Consider the following 23,004-nt stretch of genomic DNA (forward strand, 5'->3'; position numbering starts at 1 on the left):
TTCACTTTTGAAAAGCCCCATAGAAACGGTTTCATTATCTTTCGTGTTACTGTCTAGTTTTGAGTTGGTCTCAGCCAACACCACCGTCGTGTCATCTATACTGGTAGAAGTGGACGAGTCCACTTTAGAATTTGGGTCAGGACAAGATGTCGAAGTTTGAGGTGATTCAACTCTTTGACCGCTTTGTTTGCAGTTCTTTTCCGTTTTTCTTGACCCTTATTAATGGATTTACTAGTAGAGGACAACTTTTTGTCAAAAAGAATTGAAGATAAATCGAATTCTCCGTCAATAGTGACGTTCTTCTCTGAAGAGTTAATGGGGATTTCCGCCATTTCTATTGTTAGTAAAATGTACTTTCGCTTTCGAAAGATAAGTAAAAACAAGTTCAACACTTGAAATATTAATAAATTCCAATTGTAGACGCTAAAAAGCGATGCGGGAAAGCCTCGGGAAACTTTCTTAAAAGTTACGCCCCAAAACCGATAGAAAATATTCAGTTACTGAGAGAACTCAGAGCTGTAAAATTTTCGATGCTTTCCCTCTCGAAGCTGGCGTGCTAATGAAGTAGGAGGCTGCGTGCGCATCTCATGGGACCTCTAAGACTATGTCATCTGACGAATATAGAATTTGATATAGACTTTAACATAACCTGATATAACATTGATAGGTTGCATAAATTTTTCAGTTAGTTGGTTTCATAGTTGCTGATTATGTAACAAGTGCTTCAGTATATCTTATATAAATCTTATTTGGAATGCTCTTTTATTTTATTTTTTTATTTCATCTAGGGTGTTTTTAAACCTTGGTGAGGTGTCTTTTGGCCTTCAGTTCATATATAGTTAATTATACTTAAATTCAGACTAAAAAAAACATTCGACGTATGCAATGAAATAATGAAATAAAGGTCAACAACATGTCGCGGAATCAAAATATATATTTAGGATCGAATAAATAGATCTAGATTATTGATATTTGTCACAAATAATTCGGGTTTATGTTAATTTTCCAAAGAAAAGAAAAAGCTTTGTAACAGCTCGGTATTATCGATTAAATTTATTAAGTCTGTTCATTTGTTATAGAACCTTTCAAGGTAAGAGTCACTAAAAATTGGTTTATTTTCTTTTAATTTCAAAGGTTTTAGATTGAAATGCACGAACTACACACATTAGCAGATTTTGGCTACATGGTCGGAATCTGATTCATGGTATTTTCCTAGGCCAAATTTGTTGTTCATCACATAAATGGGTATTTTTTAAAACATCTTGTATGGTGGGAAAGGAGGTATTTTCAAAATAATTTCCACTATGGATGCCAATGAAATAATAACTTGTTATGTACTCATTTTCTTTATTTCATGTTTAGTTACTTTTTTGTTTTTGGGTTCTGTTATTTTTCGAATATTCGAATATCATTCTTTGCTGATTGACGTGTAGTCCGAAACATCTGCTTCTAATCCATCCTCTGATAGCTATTTGGATAGCGGTTTGATATCGCTTTCAGTGATTAGAGTGGTTGAAAGGTAAAAGTTACTATCCAACAGAAAGCACTGGCACAGAGTTAAAGCAATGATCACAAATGTTAAGATTAATATGTTAAAATGGAAATTCGTACTCGTAGTCCAGAGACATAAAAAACAATAAGTTTATAATAATAATAATAAAACTGATACTTTAATTCTTGCACTGAAATTATAAATCTATGATTTATTAAAAATTAATTGAAATTGCCAAATTCCCATTTAAAGAAAACCTTAATGCTAGATAGGACTAATGAAATAAATGAAATAAATAAAAACCTTTTTTCAATGCCCCAACATTGCACTGAAATAAATGATAATGATAAGTCAATAATGTAAATATAACAAAATATGATAGATTGAATCTAATCAATTGGATCAAGTCTACCACGAACAAGGATATCATTAAGGTTTCTATTTTTTGAGTACGCGGTGGCTAGTTTTTTTTTTATAAAAGATGGTCGGGAATTTATCATGCAAATCGGAATAGTTACGTTTTACAACCTGGCGTGAAATACTGTTCTATTGCATGACAAATGGTACAATCTGTGAATCATATTGGATATTGAAACAGATGACAGATTGTGGTTGGTGGGTGAAGATTTCAAAAGGGTTTGTCAAGACGATGGGTGATATCGAATCGGTGATCGTTTATTCGTTTTCTTAAAGAATTTTTTGTCTCACCTACGTATTTTGTGGACATTTTTCGCAAGATATTAAGTAAATTATGTTAGTACTAACTCACGAAAGTTGACCGTTTATCGAAAATTTTTTGCCGTTTATTTGATTGGAGAAAATACCGGTTGTTAAAATATGCTTGCATGTAGAACTGCACGGCTTGGATCCGAAAGATTGATTACAAAAACGCAATTAGATTTTCTTTGTTCAATATTTGAAAGTGTTTACCTTTAATGCTGCGAAGGTATTGTTTAGAAAGCCCCCGCTCTCGCAATGTTTTGAAAACTATCTGACATACATTGTCGAAATCAATGTTCATTGTGACTTAATTATTTCTGAAAAAGTGTGTTTTGGGTAAAAACATCAAAAGTTGTCGAGTATCCATTGCTTTAAAATATACTTTGATATCTGCCTTACAAGTTACATTAAAATCCGGTCCTTTGAATACTGTTGTGTCGAAAAAGTCTATGCTATGTTCGCTGATAATGGCCGTAAATTTAATAGAATTTCAAAATATTGCCAGAATTCTTGATTTAAAAAATGTCATCAAGGAAACGCCCATAGAATAGTGGTTTAGAAAGAGAAATTGGGTCAATTTCTAATTTTTTCAATAAAGTCAATGGTATCCTTAGGACATGGTGGATGTTGGCAAGCTAAAGGCAATAAAAATGCTCAATATATTTTGAAATCCGGTACGACTGACTAGAGCAGTCTGAAATGATTGGCTGACCTTTAGGTATTTTGTTCGAACGAAACAATGCCGTTTGTGTATAAATATGCTGTTGAAACATTAGCCGAAAGGTAATCAAATTGTTATCGGAGATAATTTTTTTTTATCTTTTAGTGTTCGTATACGACATCATTTATTTTTTCAATTTTAAATTAAAAAACTGGAATATAGTTATATAAAATAATTTTGAATTAAAAACTTGAAATTTCACTCAGTAAATCGTTTTAAAACTGATTAATTAGTTTTTAATTAAATATTATTGAATTATCACCTGTGTGGAAATTCAAGTTTTTAATTCAAAATTCTAGAATTTTCACCCGGGTGAATATTAATTTTCACCCAGGTGATAATTCAACAATAGTTAATTAAAAACTAATTAATCAGTTTTAAAACGATTTGCTGTCAAAATTTTATGATTCGTTCATATGGGAGTCACGCAATCTTCTCATCACATGAAACTTCAAACCCAAACATATTATGTATTATTGAAAAGTGAATTCAATTATTGCTAATATTTTGAATATTTTTTTTGTTATAAAGTGTTAGATAAACGGCAGCTTGAAGTTGAATTTACGGCAATTCGCCATTTTTTCTTAACTCGGACGTTCCTTTATGAAAATTTCGTACAAAAATTCGTGCGACTAAAAGTTTTTTTCAGAAAGCTTAAAAATGTACATTTGTTTCCTAATATTATTTTGTTTATAGGCAATCGATTCTGGGTTGCACAGCTTGAATTCTACTTTTTTAAAGGTATTGTAATGGAAATACAGATTTTTTCTGCCTCATGCTATATTATTCTATAGCCATGAAACATGAATTAATTTCAAGCGTGACACATATACTTTAACTCATAAAGGTTTCAAATTGGGCTATTAGCCAGCTGCAGTTTCCCGTACTTAGTGACGCAGTTTACACGCGCTCACTGAAGCGTTAGATTTTGCGAATGCGGTATTGTGCTCTACCCACAAATTGAAGATGGCCAGGCAAAGTAATATACGCCCACTGGCAGCTTTGATTTTAATTAAAAGTATTTGGCAGTACAATTAACAGTATGAAATATTCAACCTTTAATCTTACACTTCTTATGAACTTTTTGGGGCGATATTGAATAATATTACAAAGTTTCATCAAAATTACAAACACTAACACCACGTTTCATCAAAATCTGTCAATAATTCAATCTTCTAGATCATTTATGTGCTACAAAATTAAACACGTTTTCATGAACAAGAATAATAAATATTTTTCGATTTTCGATAGGGCCCATCCTGGAGTGATAACAAACACTCACACACAGTTTCGTCAAAGTCCGCCAAGAATCGTGCCTTCTAGTGTGTTTACGTGCTAAAAATTGAACGCATTTTTCAGAACAAGGGCAATAACTAATACTAAATAATTTTCGTCTTTTCTGATTTCCGATTGGTTTCATCCTTGGATGATAATAAACATTTACGCCAAGTTTCTGTCAATAATTGAACCTTCTAGATTGTTTACAAGCTAAAATTAAACGCGTTCAAGGTCAATAACTCATACTTATTGTAAGAAGAAACACTAAATTAAATAAAATTATTTATTGGCGTGAAATGGTACGGTACAAGGATAATTATATATGTATATAAAGTTCATTTTTTTCAAAAGTTCATTATAATCATTATCATCATCATTTTCATAATCATCATCATCATTATACATGTAATCATTTACATAATCATCACGATCATAAGTTCCATAATATCATTCATTATATCATTTCATTCCATTGACCGATGCAAAGTGTCGGTCACATCAGTAGACCCTTATCATGACAAGACCGAGAGATACAAGGTAACAAGTCGTGAAGGTCTATAATATTTGTGATGATTTTTGCTACATGATCCTAATACATCAATGAGGTATCAGGATCACCGCCATAACCATGGTGGATCGTCACAAATATTCTGACCGATATTATCACGCCAATAAAATTGAATTTTAACACTGAACAAATTGAAAAATTAGTAAATTTTAAAACAATTGTCAACATATCTATAGAATCGATCAATGCGAAACAGTAACCCTTTCATCAAGGCTGATAAGCAACATGTTTTGAGAATCGAACTAAGCGAAACAAACATGTTTTAATCATTGCCAATTAAAGTTATGCGTATGTACATGTAACATGTAACATATGTAACATGTTGGAATACTTTAAAACATTAATGCCAAACACCTAATTAACTTATATACATAGGTGGGTATTTAGAACCCAAGCCTTACTGAAAATATTCCAATGCAGCTTGAATGGTGTTAAGGTACATGTAATTTCCTGTTTGAGACAAATGTATTTGATGTGGTCTATATAATGCTTTTGCTTTAAAGCGTATGCCAGGATAATGGATGTATGCACCACCCATTTTTTAATTACCTGCAAAACGGTTTATTCTGATGCGTTGGAGATTAAGTGCTGAAGGATTTTCAGGAAGTTTTCGAAGCCAAATTTGAGACCAGACAACTTTGGTGTTAGGCATAAGTGGAGAAATATATTTGAATGTTGTACAGAGTATTTGTCGGAGTGCATATGATTTGATATGACCTAGATCATTCCCACCACAATGTATAAGGAGGATGTCAGGTGGACTTTCAATTGTGATAAGGAATTTTACCTTGCGATTCAAATTCAAAATTTGAAGACCCCCATAACCTTGCCACCATATATTTATATTACATTGCTCTAGTCCCAAATTCAGTCCTCTGGGCCGATCATGGGCATGAATACTTGTCCATTAAATAATAGATGATCTCACACACCACACCCTAGATTTTTTGGTGCATCTGAAACATTAGAAATTGTTTATTATAATAAATCTTTCGAATGCATCAAGGCCCTGTTTTATACGATTGTTTGGAATTTGATGATAAAGAGGCATCTAATAGTCTGTGGATTTCACCTCTGATATGATCTGCAGAAATTCCATTTGTATATCTGCCGGAGACTCTTTTGCTAATGGTGCCTCTCGTCGGAATCTCGCCCACTCCTGTCGAGAAATAGAATCAGCTATATTATTATCAAGCCAGAAATATGAACTGCCTTGAAATGACTATTGTACTTCATAATATAAAGAATGAAACAAGATGCATAACTCTCTTTGACTTCGAAGACTGTGAGTTTAGAATATACACAAGAGCCTCATTGTCAATACGAAAGGCCGTATGGCCTTGCAGAAAAAACTTAAGGACCCTACCATTGATTGCATTTCCTTAAGTGTCACTTTCTTTCTAGTCAGAAAGGATTTAATCAAGGTTAGGAGTTTTTTCGTTTTTTCTTGTGGAATACGGACAACAGATAGATAGGTGTCAATTTCAAAACCCAGGAATTTTAATGCAGTTGTAGGCTTGACTGTTTTTTCAGTCATGGAACGCCAAATTGTTCACATACTTCAAGAAAGCAATCCATGATAATTTTACAGTCTGGTTTACGCTGCATTCCAAAGAAAGTGAAGTCATCCCAGAAATGTTCCATATTTGATAATCCAGATTGATTTACCACGACCCTTTGTAGGAATGTGGAAAATGTCTCAAATATTTTAAATGAGATGGAGCACCCCGTGGGAAGACACTTATCAATGTAGAATTGATTTTGAAACGTGATTCCCAAGAGATCAAAATCTCCAGGGTTTACTCGCAATAATTGGAAAGCTGATTTGATGTCTAATTTGTTTAACAAAGCATTTTTTCCTGAGCATGCTATTTTATCGACCACAGAATCAAAGGATGTATATCTTACCGCACATAATTCCGGATCAATGAAATTATTAATTCCATTATTTGTTGGATTTGATAAATGGGTGTTTAACCGCCACTTTAACCGCCATTTTGAGGGGGTTGTCCTTGTTGGACTGAGTTATGCATATACAATAACCATATCTCGTAGTTAATATATCGCCAGGAGCTAGAAGGGCATGATGCTTTCTTTCTCTTGACCTGTTCATCATACGAACTCTATCCTTGGCCTTTAGTTCTTGCAGCACCAAGGCGAATGGTGTGCATATACTTGAGCAAGTCCTGACATTTAGTATGATGTACAAAGATGTAGACGCTCATAACGATCAAGAAAGCATCTGTCCAACGTTCAATGCTCATTGTGCCACTAGAATCCTTGCCTTTTTACAGGAGTTTTCCGTCAGAGTCTAATAAATAAATCTCTCTTGAGACTCTTCATTTCTAATTAATGACAGGAAATCTATATATTCGCCATTGATAATTGTGCTTTTAATGGCTTCCCCAATATTTGAACCTAAATTATCACGCGGACTTTCAATTGCATTGCTTTGACTATCAGAAATTAATAGAGGCTGGGTCTGATGCTCTGTCTCTACATAAGGAGATAACTCTCTATTACTACCAGACAGGCAGGTTTCTACCTCTTCTACTAATAACTCATCATTAGATCTATCATTGTAGACATTCTGATGACATCTGGACTCTTCTTGCTTGTGCGACTTGAAGAACGGGTTGTTTTTGTACTCGGCCGTCCACCAGTTTTCTTTGTAGAGGTTTGTTTCCCCATACTCGTAGCATGAAATAATGAAAAGGGGGAGTTTTTGCTTGTCGAAGAGAGAGGTCAACAACTAGCATAGGGGAAGAGTAAATTTATTTGATAAATATAAGGCTAGAGACCGTGACCTCAGTTGCACTAGACTATACCAATGCACTAGGCTATACACAGTGAGTGAGGACAGTTGGTACTCACATGTATTATATCCTATTGATACAGTACAATGACAACTAGAGGTCGATCTAAAAATAGAACAGAGGTCTAGCCTGACTCGGGCTAGGCTTAACACTGAACGACTTCAAGTTTTTAAAATTGGAAGTTAAAACTCATGTTGTGAAAGTAACACAAGGGATTCTTGGGACATTAGGACAAAAAGCTCCAGTCCCATTTTTAATGTATTTATGAAAGGATTACTAAAATAAAAGGGGTGACACTCACATAAAAGCAATGATCAACCTCCCTCTTCAACAAGCATGCCAAGAAAGGAAGTAGCTTGTCGACAAGCTAGGCTAATATTCCCTAAAAGGCAAACAACTCTAGATATAAGACTACAAATATATCATACTTACTGGTATTCCCCTTCAATAAATTCACCTATTGTTCAATCAGGTGTTATTATTATATTTCGATTTTGTGGATTTTCAAAACGGTTCATCCTTGGGTAATAGCAAACACTCACAACAAGTTTCATCAAAATCCTTCAAGAATTGCACCTTCTAAATTGTTTACGAGCATTTCAAAAACAAGGGCAATAACTAAATATTTTCGATTTTTCTGATTTTCAATAGGTTCATCCGTGGATGATTACAAATAATCATACTAAGTTTCGTCAAAATCAGTCAAGAATTATGCCTAGAGTGTTTACGAGCAATTGTGGACGGAAGGACGAACGGAAATGGGTTACAACAATATACGAGCCAGCAAATGATGCCGGCTATCTCCTCTAATCTTCTCAACGAGACATACGATGAGCACTCAAAGTTTTAGGATCTAGACTTTGCAGACTATATCGCCCTGCTGACACAACCTTTAGGACACGCAAAAAGACAAATCAGAGAGACTGAACCACGTCGCCAAGACCACCGGGTTGGAAATCAACACAGAGAAAACAAAGAGCCTGCAGGTCAATGTCACTCAGGTAGCGAAATTCATCTACCTGGGCAGCATTGTTAGAGATCAAGAGCTGATGGTTTTGTCACATCAGACCAGCGTGGAGAAATGAAAAGCTATTTTTTTACTGTACAGCGATTAACGCTTTCACCATCCAACCCACAATTCCGACAATAGCCTACATTTATCTGCTAGACTATACTAGTCTTCACATCTACTAAAAGATCATGTTCACTCTTACCCATTTCTACTTTTACTACTTGCTATCTAGCTAGGTCTTGTGTGTTTGTCCTACTGGTAGATATTCTTGTTCTAGTATGATTGATAGAAGTTGGAATATGGATCTTTCTTGATTGTTATTTTCATACGCCCAAATAGAAATGTGGACGTATATTGCCGTCGCCCCTATCCGTCCGTCTGTCCACATTTGCTGTATGCTCGATAGAGGCTATACAGCTTTTATCTGATCTTGATGAAACTTGGTATGCTTGTAGATATTGATAAGACCTCAATCAAGTTCGAAATTGGTAATAATCGGAGGAATGATTTCAGAGTTATTGCCCTTGACTTAGTAAAAACACGTTAAATTTGTCTTGTATGTTCGATAAAGGCTGCAATTTTTATCTGATCTTGATGAAACTTAGTATGCATGTATATATTGATGAGATCTCAGTTCAAAATTGGTAATAATCGGATGAACGATTTCAGAATTATTAGTATTGCCCTTGACTTAGTAAAAATGTGTTAAATTTGCCTTGTATGCCGATGAAGGCTACAAATTTGATCCCATCTTGATGAAACTTAGAATGCATGTATATAATAATGAGATTTAGGTCAAGTTTGAAATTGGTAATAATTGGAAGAACTATTTCAGGATTATTGCCCTTGACTTAGTAAAAAAAACGTCAATTTGGCTTGTAGGCATTCTATAGACTACAGTTTTTATCAGATCTTGATGAAACTTGAAAATATATTGATGAGATCTCGGTCAAGTTTGAATTTGGTCTTAATCGGATGAACTGTTTTTGAGTTACTACCTTTGACTTAGTAAAAACGCTTCAAATCTGGCTTGTATTCATCATACAGGGTGCAGTTTTTATCTGATCTCGATGAAGCTTGGTATGCATGTATATAATAATATTGATGATCTCAGTAAAATAGAAATGTTTTGGAGTGATTGCCCTTGAATCAATTCAATGCGTCTAATTTGGCTTGTAGGCCTGATAGAGACTACATTTTTATCCCATCTTGATGAAACATGGTATGAAATCTCAGTAAAGCTTGAAATTAGTAACAATCAGGTTTCACATATTAAGCCACTATACCAGACTTTGTTATCATTTCTGACAGCTGGTAGTGGGCGTATGTTATCTTGCCTGGCAAGCTATCTGCTTTATTTTGTGTTTATCTTTTTAGAATAGGGAGGTTTATTCAATTGGATCAGGGAATTTTGGGGGTATTTCTTTTTCCAGACAAAATTTGTAAAGGTGTGCCGATTATTGTAGTGTTCACATGTTTTGGGGCAATAACGGTTTTCGTTTTTTGATGATATTTCAGACATCACCACTGCTTGAAAATGAAATATTACAATATTCGTATATTTCTAGCTTTGAACTCTCAAGAATTCGTGAATTTTGTGAAAACGATTTAGGAGGACCTAGCAAGTCCCTAGTTTAGATGTGGTGAGCTTACTGTCAGTGGCTAATCAAGCATCATTTAGTAGAGGGGCCAAAAGGGACCCCAGGATTGTCAAAGGGGGCATTGGGATGGGGGCGATTGCTGACAAATTTGAAACTGGAAATAGGGGAGGGGGTGTAAAGCCGGACAGAATGTACGAATCAATTGTCGGAATTCGCTAATTTCACACAAGCACTATTATCTTGCCGTGGATAAGTTTTACGTATTGCATGAGGGTTTATTGTGATATCTATTTTGTCCATATAATATGTAACATTATATCATTACAGTTGCAGTAACAGAATGATTGGAAGAAGTCAATACAGCCTTGCTTGTAAAGTTATTGGTCTTGTTGCCACCTTTGTTATACTTTTTACAGCAATGTCTTTATATAACAATTCTGACCAAGATTTAAGTCGCCTTCAAAGTGCCTTACAAACTATAAAAATGCTCAAGATGAGCGCACAAGATTCAGGTGTGATGACTATTGTAAATAAAGTTTCGCAACCGGAAGTGCTCAGATGGGATGGTCAGAAGTGGATCAATTGGCCCAACTTTTGTTTAGACACTGGTATAGAGAATTATGTTCTTGCCGATTTACATGCTCCATCTGGGAACATGCCATTTTATGTTCATGATAGTAAACACGATAGCTATACATCTAGACACATTCAATCAAAGCATACATACGAGAAGTCGGATTTAGAACTTATGTATCGACATTTACAAGAAGATCAAGAAATGGGGTTAGTAGACGTCGGTGCTCATGTTGGATTATATTCCGCTACTGCAGCCTTATTGGGACGGAAAGTTTTAACTGTCGATGCTTTATATATGAATAACCATGCATGGTGCCATTCAATTGTTAAAAATAAATTTACAAATCAAGTTAAACAGATATACACCATCATGTCGAGTGAACATCGTTTGATGTATTTTAAAAAGTACGGCATACATGTCGGGGCAACTACAGTACATGTGGCAGAGGACCAATCTAAAAAAGTATCGCCGATGGATAAAAAATTCATTCATTCAGCAACCTTAGATGACCTATTGCCATTAATTACATTCAAGGTGGTTTTTTTAAAACTAGATGTTGAAAAGCACGAGTTGGAAGTAATTTTGGGTGGAGAAAGATTTTTTAGAGAGTTAAACGTGAAATATGTTCTTATGGAGTGGATTCATCATTTTGATAATAAAAGTCGAGATAATATAACAGAACAAATGACACGATACGGTTTCAAAGCATTTACTGCCGGAAGCGAAGAAAAGGAGGTTGATATGACCAAGCTTACGAGGTTGTACAACATCTTTTGGAAAAAAGTACTATAATTTGCGTAGGGAGTGGTATTTCAAATAGTGTTCTGTATGTTCAAATATGTTGGTATTTTTAAATTTAGTTTGTTACTTCCCTTTAAATGCTTGACAATGAACCGTACAGTCATGAACAGAATTTGTAAAAAAAAATGAAATGAATTTTACGTCCTACTTTTCTGCACCATGTGAGCTAATGAAGACGGGCAACGCCATGCAGGATGCAATGAGGGAAATTTTTCCAGGACAGCGGCATTAGCCTGCTCTTTTTCGATTTTCAACTGTCGAGGGATCTTTAACGTGCACGGCCTGTAGCACACGGGGCCTCGGTTTATTGTCCCATCCGAACGACTAGACACTTTTTCCATGTTATGAACAGAGTTTGTGCTTCCGATTATAATAAATGGGGGTGGAATTGTATGTATTCCAATTTCACTAATCATGAATCCAATGTCCACGTTGTGCACTCGCTGATCTGATATTTGAATAAAATAATTGAACAGACTTGACCGTAGTAAATGTACATGTATATTTAATATATATTTATTATTTTTAATTTATTAAAATGTAAAACGTTCATAATCTAAAAGAACGACTTTGATAAGCCAGCGATGTGAGGACACGGGAGGACGACAAAGAATCAGAATTTTTTCTTTGACTAGATAAAGGGGAATTAATGTCTGTATTGAATTTTTAAAAACAATTCACGATAACTTAAAACTGTCAGTGGTGTCGTTCCAATCAACTCAGATTTAAATGGGCACGGATAAGATCGAGAGAGATTATTTACCAAGAGGTTTAACCAACAACCAGATGCTAGCAAGGATACTTTGAGAACCTGTTATCCTTGTAAAATACAGTTCTTTGTTTCTTTCTATGGTCTAAACATGTCTTCAAATCTTTGATATATATCAGACGATTTTACGTTGAAATAACTCTCTCCTAAAAACTTCTCCTGTTGAAGTTGATAATTCAGGTCATATAAATATGATCTACATACTATATCTCTCAAAACGATCTGATGAGTAAAGGAGATTTTTCTTTTTATCATCATGATTGAATGATGTCATAATGTTGACCAGTTTTACGTTTGTTCACATTAATATCTAAGGTAAAGCTGAGCTAACTCTATTGGCGATTCAGAACATCTCATCGGATAAGTACCAACTATGATCAAATACGGTCGTCGATTAATTTTCAGCTAGTCGGAAGGTGGAACCCAACCATTGTCACTCTTAATCCACGAGTTTGAAACCAATGATCAAAAGTGACGGAAAAGGGTAATTCTGACTGCATCGAACACACATTACCAAATTATTCCATATTATTTGATTCCTAGAGATCTTGTATAAATCTTCTAAGAATAATGCCACATTCACATTTTTTCTGAAGAAATTGAATTAGAAAGGTGTTGGGAGAATTAATAATGAGATTTTTTCAATACAGTTTTTTTTATTCGGGAACATTTTTTTAAGGTATGGCTGAATTTTACATTATTATAAAACCTTTTCAGAGATAAGTATGCCAGCTTTACTGGAAAGCACATACCAAAAAAATCGATAGTCCATCGAAGCAAATAATATGAAATGGCGCGAGATTATGACTATGCATATACATACGAAACTACGTGTGGTTCTTACATAGAAATAACAACGTAGTTCATAGACGTTTTGAATCACTACATCGAATCGAATTTCCAATATTTCAACAAAGCCTTAAAATCACATAAAGTTTTAGAACGGCTTTATCTATGATTTTAAGGCTTTGTCGAAAAATTATAGTCTTATTCGACTTATTAAGAGATAACGATTTAAATGACAGTGAACTACGTTCGTGTGTTTTTTTTCAATGTAAGAACCATGCGTAGTTTCGTATGTATGCATATATTCATTAGATGGGACCCACTGCCAGCTCTATTATATTCTACTCAACCACAAGGACACAAGGCATAAAACTGGTCTTGACTGTTACTGGCCCTTATTAGTCTTTTCTTAGACGAAATGACCGTACACTTTTGAAAGAACTACGTCATGCTTAAAAGAGATGCAAAACTTGGTTTTTTTCGGTTTTGATTGATAAGGTTTTATGAGGAATCATTGGTTTCAGTATACGGTATACTTTCTCCTGAAATTTCGCTATTCTATTTTTCCGTAAGATGAATGTCTATTATTCCATAGTATTCAGTATGAAATTAAATAAAATAGTATTAAAGGAAAATCCTCCAGACAAACATTTCCTGGTTGGAAAATGCTAATGAAAGGCGATGTAAGACAAAATTACCAATAACAAATGTTACTGTGGAAACTAAACCAAAATTAACAATAACACAGCGATTCCAATGCGCCATTATACAATTCTATCTAAAAATTCTCTTAAAAGTTTGACGAGTTTCGAATGATTTTCTCCCTATATTGGAAATAAATGTTGCTAATAGCTCATCAAACAGTCTTTAACAAAGGTGGTAATTTCTTTCTAAATTACAATTGACAACCAGGTAGACATCTCATTTTTTTTCTTTCACACAATTTTAACACATTTATATTCATTACCTACTTCAAAACTATTTTAACACATTTCAAATGACATTTAAAGGAGAAGTGGTATTCAACGCGCATATAGAATTTCTATTGGAGAACTAAACTGAATTATAGTTTACAGTCCAACTGTTCTGTACTCTTAACATACAATAAATACACATTGTATACTGTCAGACCTCCGTTAGCTTTAGGTTCAATACAATTTGTTTCGTAGCTACAGAAGATTAAAAAACACATGGTATCAGAACAGGAATTTTCGTTTTCTTGTTTAACACAAGAAAATGTCAGCATTTGGTCAACATTTCATATGACACATCAAATGTCCTTACTTGGTGACATGTTCCCGTGTTTGAAATGGTACTTGTTAATGTTACAATGTCATTGTAATCCCTAGTCCGAAACATCTGTCTCTATTGCAGCCTCAGTAGTATATGTGTTTTCTGATATAGTGCATCCAGTTTGATCTGGTTTTTAAGATGGTGTCTTTTCGGATATGACGCATTTCACTTCTGCGCATGCGCAACTTTTTCAATGCGTCATATCCGAAAAGACACAACTGTTAAAATGTATTATAACAGACTTCCTCAAACTGTTAAAAAAAATATATTATAACAGACTCCATATAAATTACCCAAAAACCACAGACAAGAATCACTAATAATAATACAGTATGAAATAACCGCATTAAAAATGTCTTTAATTTTAAAACACGAAAAAAAAAATTCTTCTCTGCGCTAACATCTCTCATCCCCAAAGTGGTCAATTTTGTCTCAAACAACAAATTTCCTCAGGAGTAAATGCAGTGAAAAGATCTAATGATTCATTTCTATCGCTTGAATAGTTTTCTCCTTGTATTAAATCTTTCGTATTAAAAATATATGCTGTTTATTGAACAAATATGTCTTTAATAAATGTCCATCCTCCTAAAACGTATTTCGGTGCGGGAGACATTTAAAAGTCATTGGGTTCTCTTCCTGGATTCCCATGGGCAAAATATCCCGGAGAAAGACATCTCCCAGGGCACAATTATACAGGTCCAGGCACGAGATAAGATCTGCGTTTAGACGAAAATGATAATCCCAAGGGGAAGAACCCGTTAATAGAGTTGACGCAGCAGCGCTCAAACACGACATACTGTACAGAAACAAAGACGTAACATTCAGACACCAAGCAGACAAACAAATGATAGACGAACTCGAAAATATTCCCAATCCCACTTTCAAAGAGAAATTACAAAGGGCTCTTATCATAAAACTCTTGAAGGCAAAATTGAAATTGGGTATGGGCATAGCAGACGAGATTCACAAAGAATTTCGAAAAAACAAACATTACCTCAAAGTCAAAGTTTTTGATAAAGATGAAATTTGGTCAGCCGATTTAATCAACATGCCAGTCGAGAGAGGGTACAAGTATTGATTGACGGTGATCGACATATACACGAGATACGCTTGGGTCTTTCCCTTGAAAAACAAATCGGGTCTGACTGTCAAACAAGCATTCGAAACCATAATGAAACAATCCGACAGACGACCCCTAAAGTTGTGGGTTGATAAAGGAAGCGAATTCTACAACAGAAATGTGAAATCTCTGGGGTTTGAAATTTACAGCACGCATAACGAAGGTAAAGCCGTAGTGATAGAAAAATTCAACAGGACTCTTAAAAGCAAATTATTCAAGAAATCCACGGAATTGAAATCTCAAAAATGGCTTAAAATATTACCAGTTGTTGTCGACGAATACAATAACAAAATACATTCGTCTATAGGTGTGACGCCATCGCAAACCTCTAATAACCCGAATATCATAAAGTCCGTCAACACTCGAAACAACTTTGAAAACGAGATTAACAATTTGAATATTAAACCCAAATTCAAAGTTGGAGATCGAGTTCGTATTTTTAAATATAAATCATTGTTTCAGAAAGGTTACGTCGGCTATTGGACTAACGAGATATTCATCGTTGATAAAGTAAACAACACATCACCTCCCACGTATGAATTGATCGATCAAGACAAAGAACAAATCATAGGAAGGTTTTATCAAAATGAACTTCAAAAAACTGACTTTTAAAAATGAATCTCGAAAATGAAGATTTAGATGAAAGGTTAAGAAATTTAGATGTCGACAAGCATTTACGCTCTCTTAAATTAAGATTTTTTAAATTTAAATGTAAATTTATCTTCAAAATATTATTGAATGTGTTTTATCAGAATGTTATACAAGTTTTTTCAAACACAAACTACATATATATTTCGTCAATTGGGTCTTCAGCAATACTTACCACCTACTTCGAAAAACACCTAAAAAAAAATCAACTTAAAAAATGAATGCATTTCTCGATAAATACGGAAAAGACACGACCACAAACTTTCAACTTTTGAAATGGGCTAAGGAATTGAACGTCTCGCCGTTTTATTATTGCATGCGAGATGAAATTGATGAACTGAAATACAAGAAAGGTAAATTTTACGCCATCACAAACATTCACACGTCGGATCAAAAAGGAGTTCATCACTCTGCTCTACACAAAGATTCTTCGAATAACTTTTATTTCTTTGATTCTTTCGGTCTAGAACCGACAGAAGAGATAACGAAATTGACTAGCAAACCAATCAAATGTTCTACGTTTCAAATTCAAATGCCAGGACAAAAGCTGTGTGGACAGCTGTCGCTTTGGGTTTTATATCGGTTGAGTTTGGGAGAAAAGTTTGAAGAAATTGTAATAACTCAATAAAAATGGCAAACAAGTTTGGATTAGGGTCTTTACCTCTAGAATCTAAAAATCCCATGACGACGTCTTATTCAAGTGGATAAAACAAGTCAGTTGCAAAATTTAATATCTAAATTAGACGATAAGATTATGAAGGTAAAAATAGACGTCCAACGTTTAATAGACAACCCAAATGTAAACGAGGATAGATTGAAACGAAAACTAACCGCTTTGTAAAGAAAACTTGGCGAATTGCTAGCAGAACTAGACAAGACCGCGGACAAAACCGAGTTACAAAATTCGATATCCAATTTGAACGAAAAGATTGCGAAGCAAAAATCAGATGTTCAAGATATAATTAACACACTTCCCATTGACAAAGATAGTTGAAACGACAATTGACTGCTTTGGATACTAAAATCACGGACGAATTAGAAAAAGAAGTGGGTGTGATTAAAAACTTTCTTCAAAATAAATTTCGAGATGATATGAAAAATTATATTAAAGAACAGGTCAATCTTTTGGTATCTAGAATTCATGACGATTTTTTTTAGACAAGAGAGAAAGTTGACCAAATTAGAAGCTATTGTCACGGACAAATCGTATTATTTCAATCTTCCATTCGAAAGTGACACTGCCTTCGATGAAAAAGACCAAATTTATAAATCAAACAAATACGGATTCAAAGCAGAAATAAAAGTAGGTACTCTCGCATACGGAGAACCTAAAAACGTATTCGATATCGGCGAAACGCAAGAGTTTTCTTTTCGAGGTAATTGTCTGATTCAAATAGAATTTCCCATGAAGGTTAAAGTCAATAAAGTAGTCTTCAAACAAACTGGTAATGCCGTCAAACATATTTCATTATTCAATGATGGTAATTTGGAAGAGAATATACGTTTGATTGATAAAAGGGATCAGGAAATTGAAACGAAAAATGGTAAATATGTAGACACCTTTAAAATGGAAGTAGAAAATGATAAAGATATCATTGGAATCAAAGATTTAGATATGATATTGGAGCCGGAAAATCCACCATCAACCAACATTGTCAAAATTCCACGACGCTTACACGTACACAGAAAAATAGAATCGACCAGTCGCGAGTTTTTACGAACAACAGACTTTGAATACGTAAAACTATATTTCGCTTTAGGTGAAAAATACACCTCGATCGATGTTCATAAAAGTCAACAAGAAAGAGAGTTTATAGTGCATTTATCGTTTGCCGAAGACTCCATCCTTGAAGGTGGTGGTTTTATTTCTAGAGCCAAGATAAACATCGAAAAAGAAAAAATAAAATATTCCTATCATCTTAACGAGGACCATACGAAAAAAGAAATGTCGTTAGTACGCGTAAATGTTTTTACTTTTAATACCCGCAAATATAATAATGCTAGGCCAAACAAGCGCGCTCTATACGATATTCCGTGGTTCCATTTATCGGAAATTCACTTAATTTAACGACTTAAAAAATGGAACTCGAAAGCAGACAACAATACATGCTAGACAAACAAGAAGAGTTGAAAATAAAGTTGAGACAGTGCAATACATGCAGGAAAAAAAGGAGTAGAATCGATTCTTTTTTCAAAACAGCGAGCACAGTTCTAACGGTAGGAGTAACGGTGGCAACGGCCGTGACTGGTGGATTAATGCTTCCGGTCATCGTCCCAACCGTATTGGCTGCATTAACAGCCGTTCAAACGACTTCTTGCGGTCTCATCACTTTAGGTTTCACGAGCAAAAAGAAAGCCCATTATAAAAAGAAAACGGATATCTTGAATATGTATCTTAATCAATTGTACATCTTTTTCGAAAGATCGAGAGAAGACAAGAACATAACAGTTGAAGAATAACACGAATTCAATGAAATTTTGGACAAATTCCATACAGAAATATCAGCGGTCAAAATAAAGAAATAATAAAAAATATATACTTAAAAAAATATGAATAAAATCGAACTTGCAGACGATGAAACATTGATAGAAAACGCCCTATTTTCCGATGTTATCAAGGCTATCTCTGATAAATTTAAAACATTCACAGGACAAATTAAAATAGATGGAGAGATAGTCGAGGAAGGGAATCACAGACAATACTTGTCACTCCTCGGTTTCAATGCCAAAACTTTTCACAATATCTTTTCAAATATGGACAAAAAATCCGATGCTTCCGATTGGTATTTTACAGGAAAAATAATTTTAATGAAAGACAATTTCCAAGAAATAAAAAGATCGGGAGTTGGCAGAGGAGGAACTGATCTGCTTAAAAAGATCAATGAATACGAAGGCGAAAATTGTTACATACCTACAGATGGTCACTGTTTTATAAAATGCGCCAATCGTGTTTTAAACGAAGACTACACGAGAGAATTTCAAGAATACATTATTGGGTTTTCAAAAGCAAATAGAAAAGAAGTGATGACTTGTGCTAGAATGAAGGAATTCAACAAGAAATTCAACACTTCGTTTCAAATTTATAATCCCAAAAACAGACATTTTCATCCCAGAGACGTTCACGATGAATTAGATTGGGTTTTTTACTTACACTCGCATTTCTGTCTGATTAGAAGAAGCCAAAAAAGTTTGGGAATTCAAGAAATAGAAGACAATTACGAACAGGTGTGGAAAACGTGTAGAGACGATAACGCAGTAACACAGGTTTCACCTCTCAAACTAAACGTGCTTTCGAGTATGAGTGATGATGCGTTATTCGCTTGGGATTGCGAAACGTATTCAGAAAGAGACACGCGAAGAGCAATTCCTTATGCCTGCACTTTAATTAATTTAGAAAAACTAAGAAAAAAGTTAGAAACGATAAAAAATATCTTTCCAAATATAAATCCTACTGATAATGTTCCAGAAGAATTTTATGATAAACTAATGAATGTAGTAGAACTATTTGTAGGTACAGATTGTATAGATCAAATGTTGAAATATTTAGGTCAATATGATAGAAAGAGATTAATATTAATTTCTCATAACGGCAGTGGATTCGACAACTGGATCGTGCTTAAAAATGCAAAAAAACTAACGCATTGCCCTTTAAGAACACCCAGAGGAATTCTATCTTTTCCTTTATCTAATCCATACACGGATGAAGATTTACAGAAAAAATGGAAAAGACAGAAAGAAATAAAGGGTAATTATTTACAACATATTAATTTCACGTGTTCCTATCAACACGAATCCTCTAGTTTGGCTGCATGGGGAAATTCTTCCAATCTTCTCGCGAATTTGAGAAAGATTGCCGACGTAGATATCGCTAAATACACGCAAGACAACTGGGAGGAATTGAGACACGAATGGGAACTTTACGCCAAGAGAGACACTCTCTGTTTGGGAGCTTGTTTGATAAAATACAACCAAGTCACGAAAGAAGTTGTAAACCAGAATATGTCCAATAATCTAACGGCTCCATCTTTATCTTTAAAGGGTTGGTATTATTTATATCATTACGATAAAGAAATGGTGGAAGAAGAATGGTATGAAACTACTAGAATGGTTGCGAAACATACCGAAAAAGAAAACGTAGAAAAAGTTTATTCGCACACTAATCCTTTTATAAGAAATTTTATCAGACGATCTATTAAAGGAGGAAGAGTTTCGGCAAACAGAAAATCATTTGAAACGAACAAAATGGATGAAATTTGTAACGTATTAAAGGAATATATTTCACAAACAGAAAGTAATAACATAATTGATTTATTCAAAGAATACAGTGCAAGCACAAAAGACAAAACGGAGGTTCATTCGAGACTTAAAAAAATAGAATGTACTAAACTAATGGCATTTGATGCTAACGGTTTATACGCTTCCGCCATGTCGGATTTAGATATCCGAGAGCGGAAAGTGGAAGACCGTTTCTACCAGAAGAAGAAAAAGAATTTGTAAAACTCTTCAATAAACAAAAATTCAGACCTAGAACTGCTATTTTAACAGTGTGGTTTGACTATCCCAAAAACATATTCTTCCAACCGATACCAGCTAAAGATAAAATCACTTTCACGAATAAAGAAGGCAAAAAGGAAACTGGTAACAAAATCAGGTTCAGAAATGGTTTCTGTCACGACGTTTTAACATCGGTCGATATTCAAGAAATAGTGAAAGCCGGTGGACGAATTATTAGAATATTAGATGGTATAGTTTACGAAGAAAATTTTAAAACTCCACCCTATAGAGATTATATTTTAATTTTGAGAGATTTAAGAAATAAATATAAACGAGAAGGTAATATCGTGGGTAGTAATTGCATGAAATTATTAGGTAATTCCTTGTATGGTAAATCAATTCAGAAAGATATATTCACAACTAGACATTTATGGAATGAAGCAACTTTACAGGCCAACTTTGATTCACGCGTTAAAACCTATGAGAAAATTAATGATACTCAATATATTGTTGAAACAGAAATTGAAGAAAAAGAGATTACTACCGAAGATAGTAAATCTACACGACTAACACCTAGTCATTTGGGATCATTCGTTTTATCTCACAGTAAAAAAATAATGAACAATTTCATTCACGTCATAAATGGATTTTATAAACCCACAATTGGAAAAAACTAAACAGAGCTGGTTTGGTCTCCGAAAAAGACTATTGCAAAGGTAAAAACGATTACGGTGACGGTGGAATTATATTTGGTTTATATTTAGCACCAAAAGTCAAATACAACATCGTTTTGACTTCTGATGGTGTTTTAAAAGAAAAGAAAACGTTTAAAGGTTATTCTAATGATAAGATAAGTGTAGAAGATTACGTTCAGTTAGCAAGCGGACATGATGTGTCGAACGAATTTAATAAACCATGGGAAAAAAGTTTCACCAATGGAGTAGTTATTCCAAATGATAAACAAACTAAAGTTTTTAGAAGTTATTTGAATAATGTTAAACCACCAAACAGTGAAGGAATTATGTATCCTTACAACGATAAAGATGAGTATAGTTTTGACGAAAACTATGAATTTGATGATTTCGATTATCAAATTACTATTCAAGAAGAGAATGAAGATTGTTTTAAATGAAGTTGAATGACAATTTCTTCGTTGCCAAAGTCTATGAACCTGTTTTTACCGTCTTTGATTTCCAGATTTATATCTTTGATCATGAAAGAATTGACTGGTAAATAGGTCGTTTGAAACGGTTTCTCTATAATTCTGTATCCGATCGGCACCGTAAAAGTCGGTATGCTGTATATGATTTGGCGTTTGTGCTTGTTGAAAAATCCACCGTTGATCAAATTACAGTGAATGTTGATCACGTCGATGTCGTTCTCGATGTTGGCCTTGTGCGGCGCCAATGTCGATTGCGCATATATTCGTTTATCGAACCCTAGTAACGCATTCAACGAATTTTCTACGTTGAAATCGACTTGAACGTTATTTCTCAAGATCAGTTTCATTTTGTTCAGATTCAAATTACCTTCGAATTCGATATTGTTTTTGCCGTTCACGCTTCCTGCGTATTCGGATAGGTAATCGTTGATGGCCACGTGTTCGTAGCTTCCCGCTAGTAAGCTTATGGTTTTGAACGTAACTCCGTTATCCGTCGATATTTTTAGTTGATTGTTTTTTTCGTTGATGTTTCTAATGGAATCGTAAACGGAGAAATACTTTAATCCCAGTTCGTACTGTTTATTGCGATCGAGGTCATACTCGTAGTCTAGAGACAATTTGATGTCTGATTTATTCGAGGTGATAACGAACAATTGTTCTTTATTGGACATTTTTAATGACGTTTTTATAGTCTTTTTTACTGATGATTTTTTTCTCCAAAAGCCGTTTTAATATGCCATTGACTTCGTTGTATTGTCTGTCCGATCGATGACCTTCCTTCATGGCCGCTAATATTATTTCTAATCTATTAAGCAATTCTTTATTGTTGTCGGATAAAAACGTTATACCTTGTCCAGATGCCACCATATCATCGAATTCGTCTATTTCTTGTATGATTGGTGGATAATCTTCTGCATAATCATTTACCTCCTCTTCCTCAATAACTTTTGTTATATATAAATCAACTTCTTTCAATCTTCTTGTTTCGGGTCCTGACTTTCTGATCGCATGTAGAAATTTTGAGTATGCTACTAAATCCTTGTAATCGGCAATTTCAACATCCTCGCCATTCATAAAATCTATTAACCCTCTCGTTAATGTAAATATAAAGTCTTTTGTGTCGATTTTGAATTGTGGTGAATTCCA

At 34.3% G+C, this 23,004-nt stretch overlaps 3 protein-coding genes across 3 annotated transcripts; all 3 read left to right on the plus strand.

The window, feature by feature from the left end:
* Nucleotides 1–7,931: 7,931 nt before the first annotated feature.
* On the plus strand, nucleotides 7,932–12,144 carry LOTGIDRAFT_228862 (hypothetical protein; the record flags this gene model as incomplete). The annotated part of the gene is made up of 2 exons (XM_009059902.1): nucleotides 7,932–8,029; nucleotides 10,536–12,144. 2 exons carry the CDS (start codon nucleotides 7,932–7,934, stop codon nucleotides 11,575–11,577), a joined length of 1,140 nt encoding a protein of 379 aa, XP_009058150.1. The 3' UTR covers nucleotides 11,578–12,144.
* A 4,275-nt stretch (nucleotides 12,145–16,419) lies between these two features.
* Nucleotides 16,420–18,270, plus strand: LOTGIDRAFT_153907 (hypothetical protein; the record flags this gene model as incomplete). Its single annotated transcript, XM_009059903.1, has 2 exons — nucleotides 16,420–16,555; nucleotides 17,366–18,270. The coding sequence occupies 2 exons, from the start codon at nucleotides 16,420–16,422 to the stop codon at nucleotides 18,268–18,270; spliced, it is 1,041 nt and encodes a 346-aa protein (XP_009058151.1).
* A 482-nt stretch (nucleotides 18,271–18,752) lies between these two features.
* LOTGIDRAFT_153908 (hypothetical protein) lies at nucleotides 18,753–21,373 on the plus strand (the record flags this gene model as incomplete). The annotated part of the gene is made up of 2 exons (XM_009059904.1): nucleotides 18,753–20,695; nucleotides 20,725–21,373. The coding sequence occupies 2 exons, from the start codon at nucleotides 18,753–18,755 to the stop codon at nucleotides 21,371–21,373; spliced, it is 2,592 nt and encodes an 863-aa protein (XP_009058152.1).
* Between the last annotated feature and the right edge of the window lie 1,631 nt (nucleotides 21,374–23,004).

Source organism: Lottia gigantea (genome assembly GCF_000327385.1).
Source record: "Lottia gigantea unplaced genomic scaffold LOTGIsca_4, whole genome shotgun sequence".
In the NCBI taxonomy this organism is placed as follows: domain Eukaryota; kingdom Metazoa; phylum Mollusca; class Gastropoda; family Lottiidae; genus Lottia; species Lottia gigantea.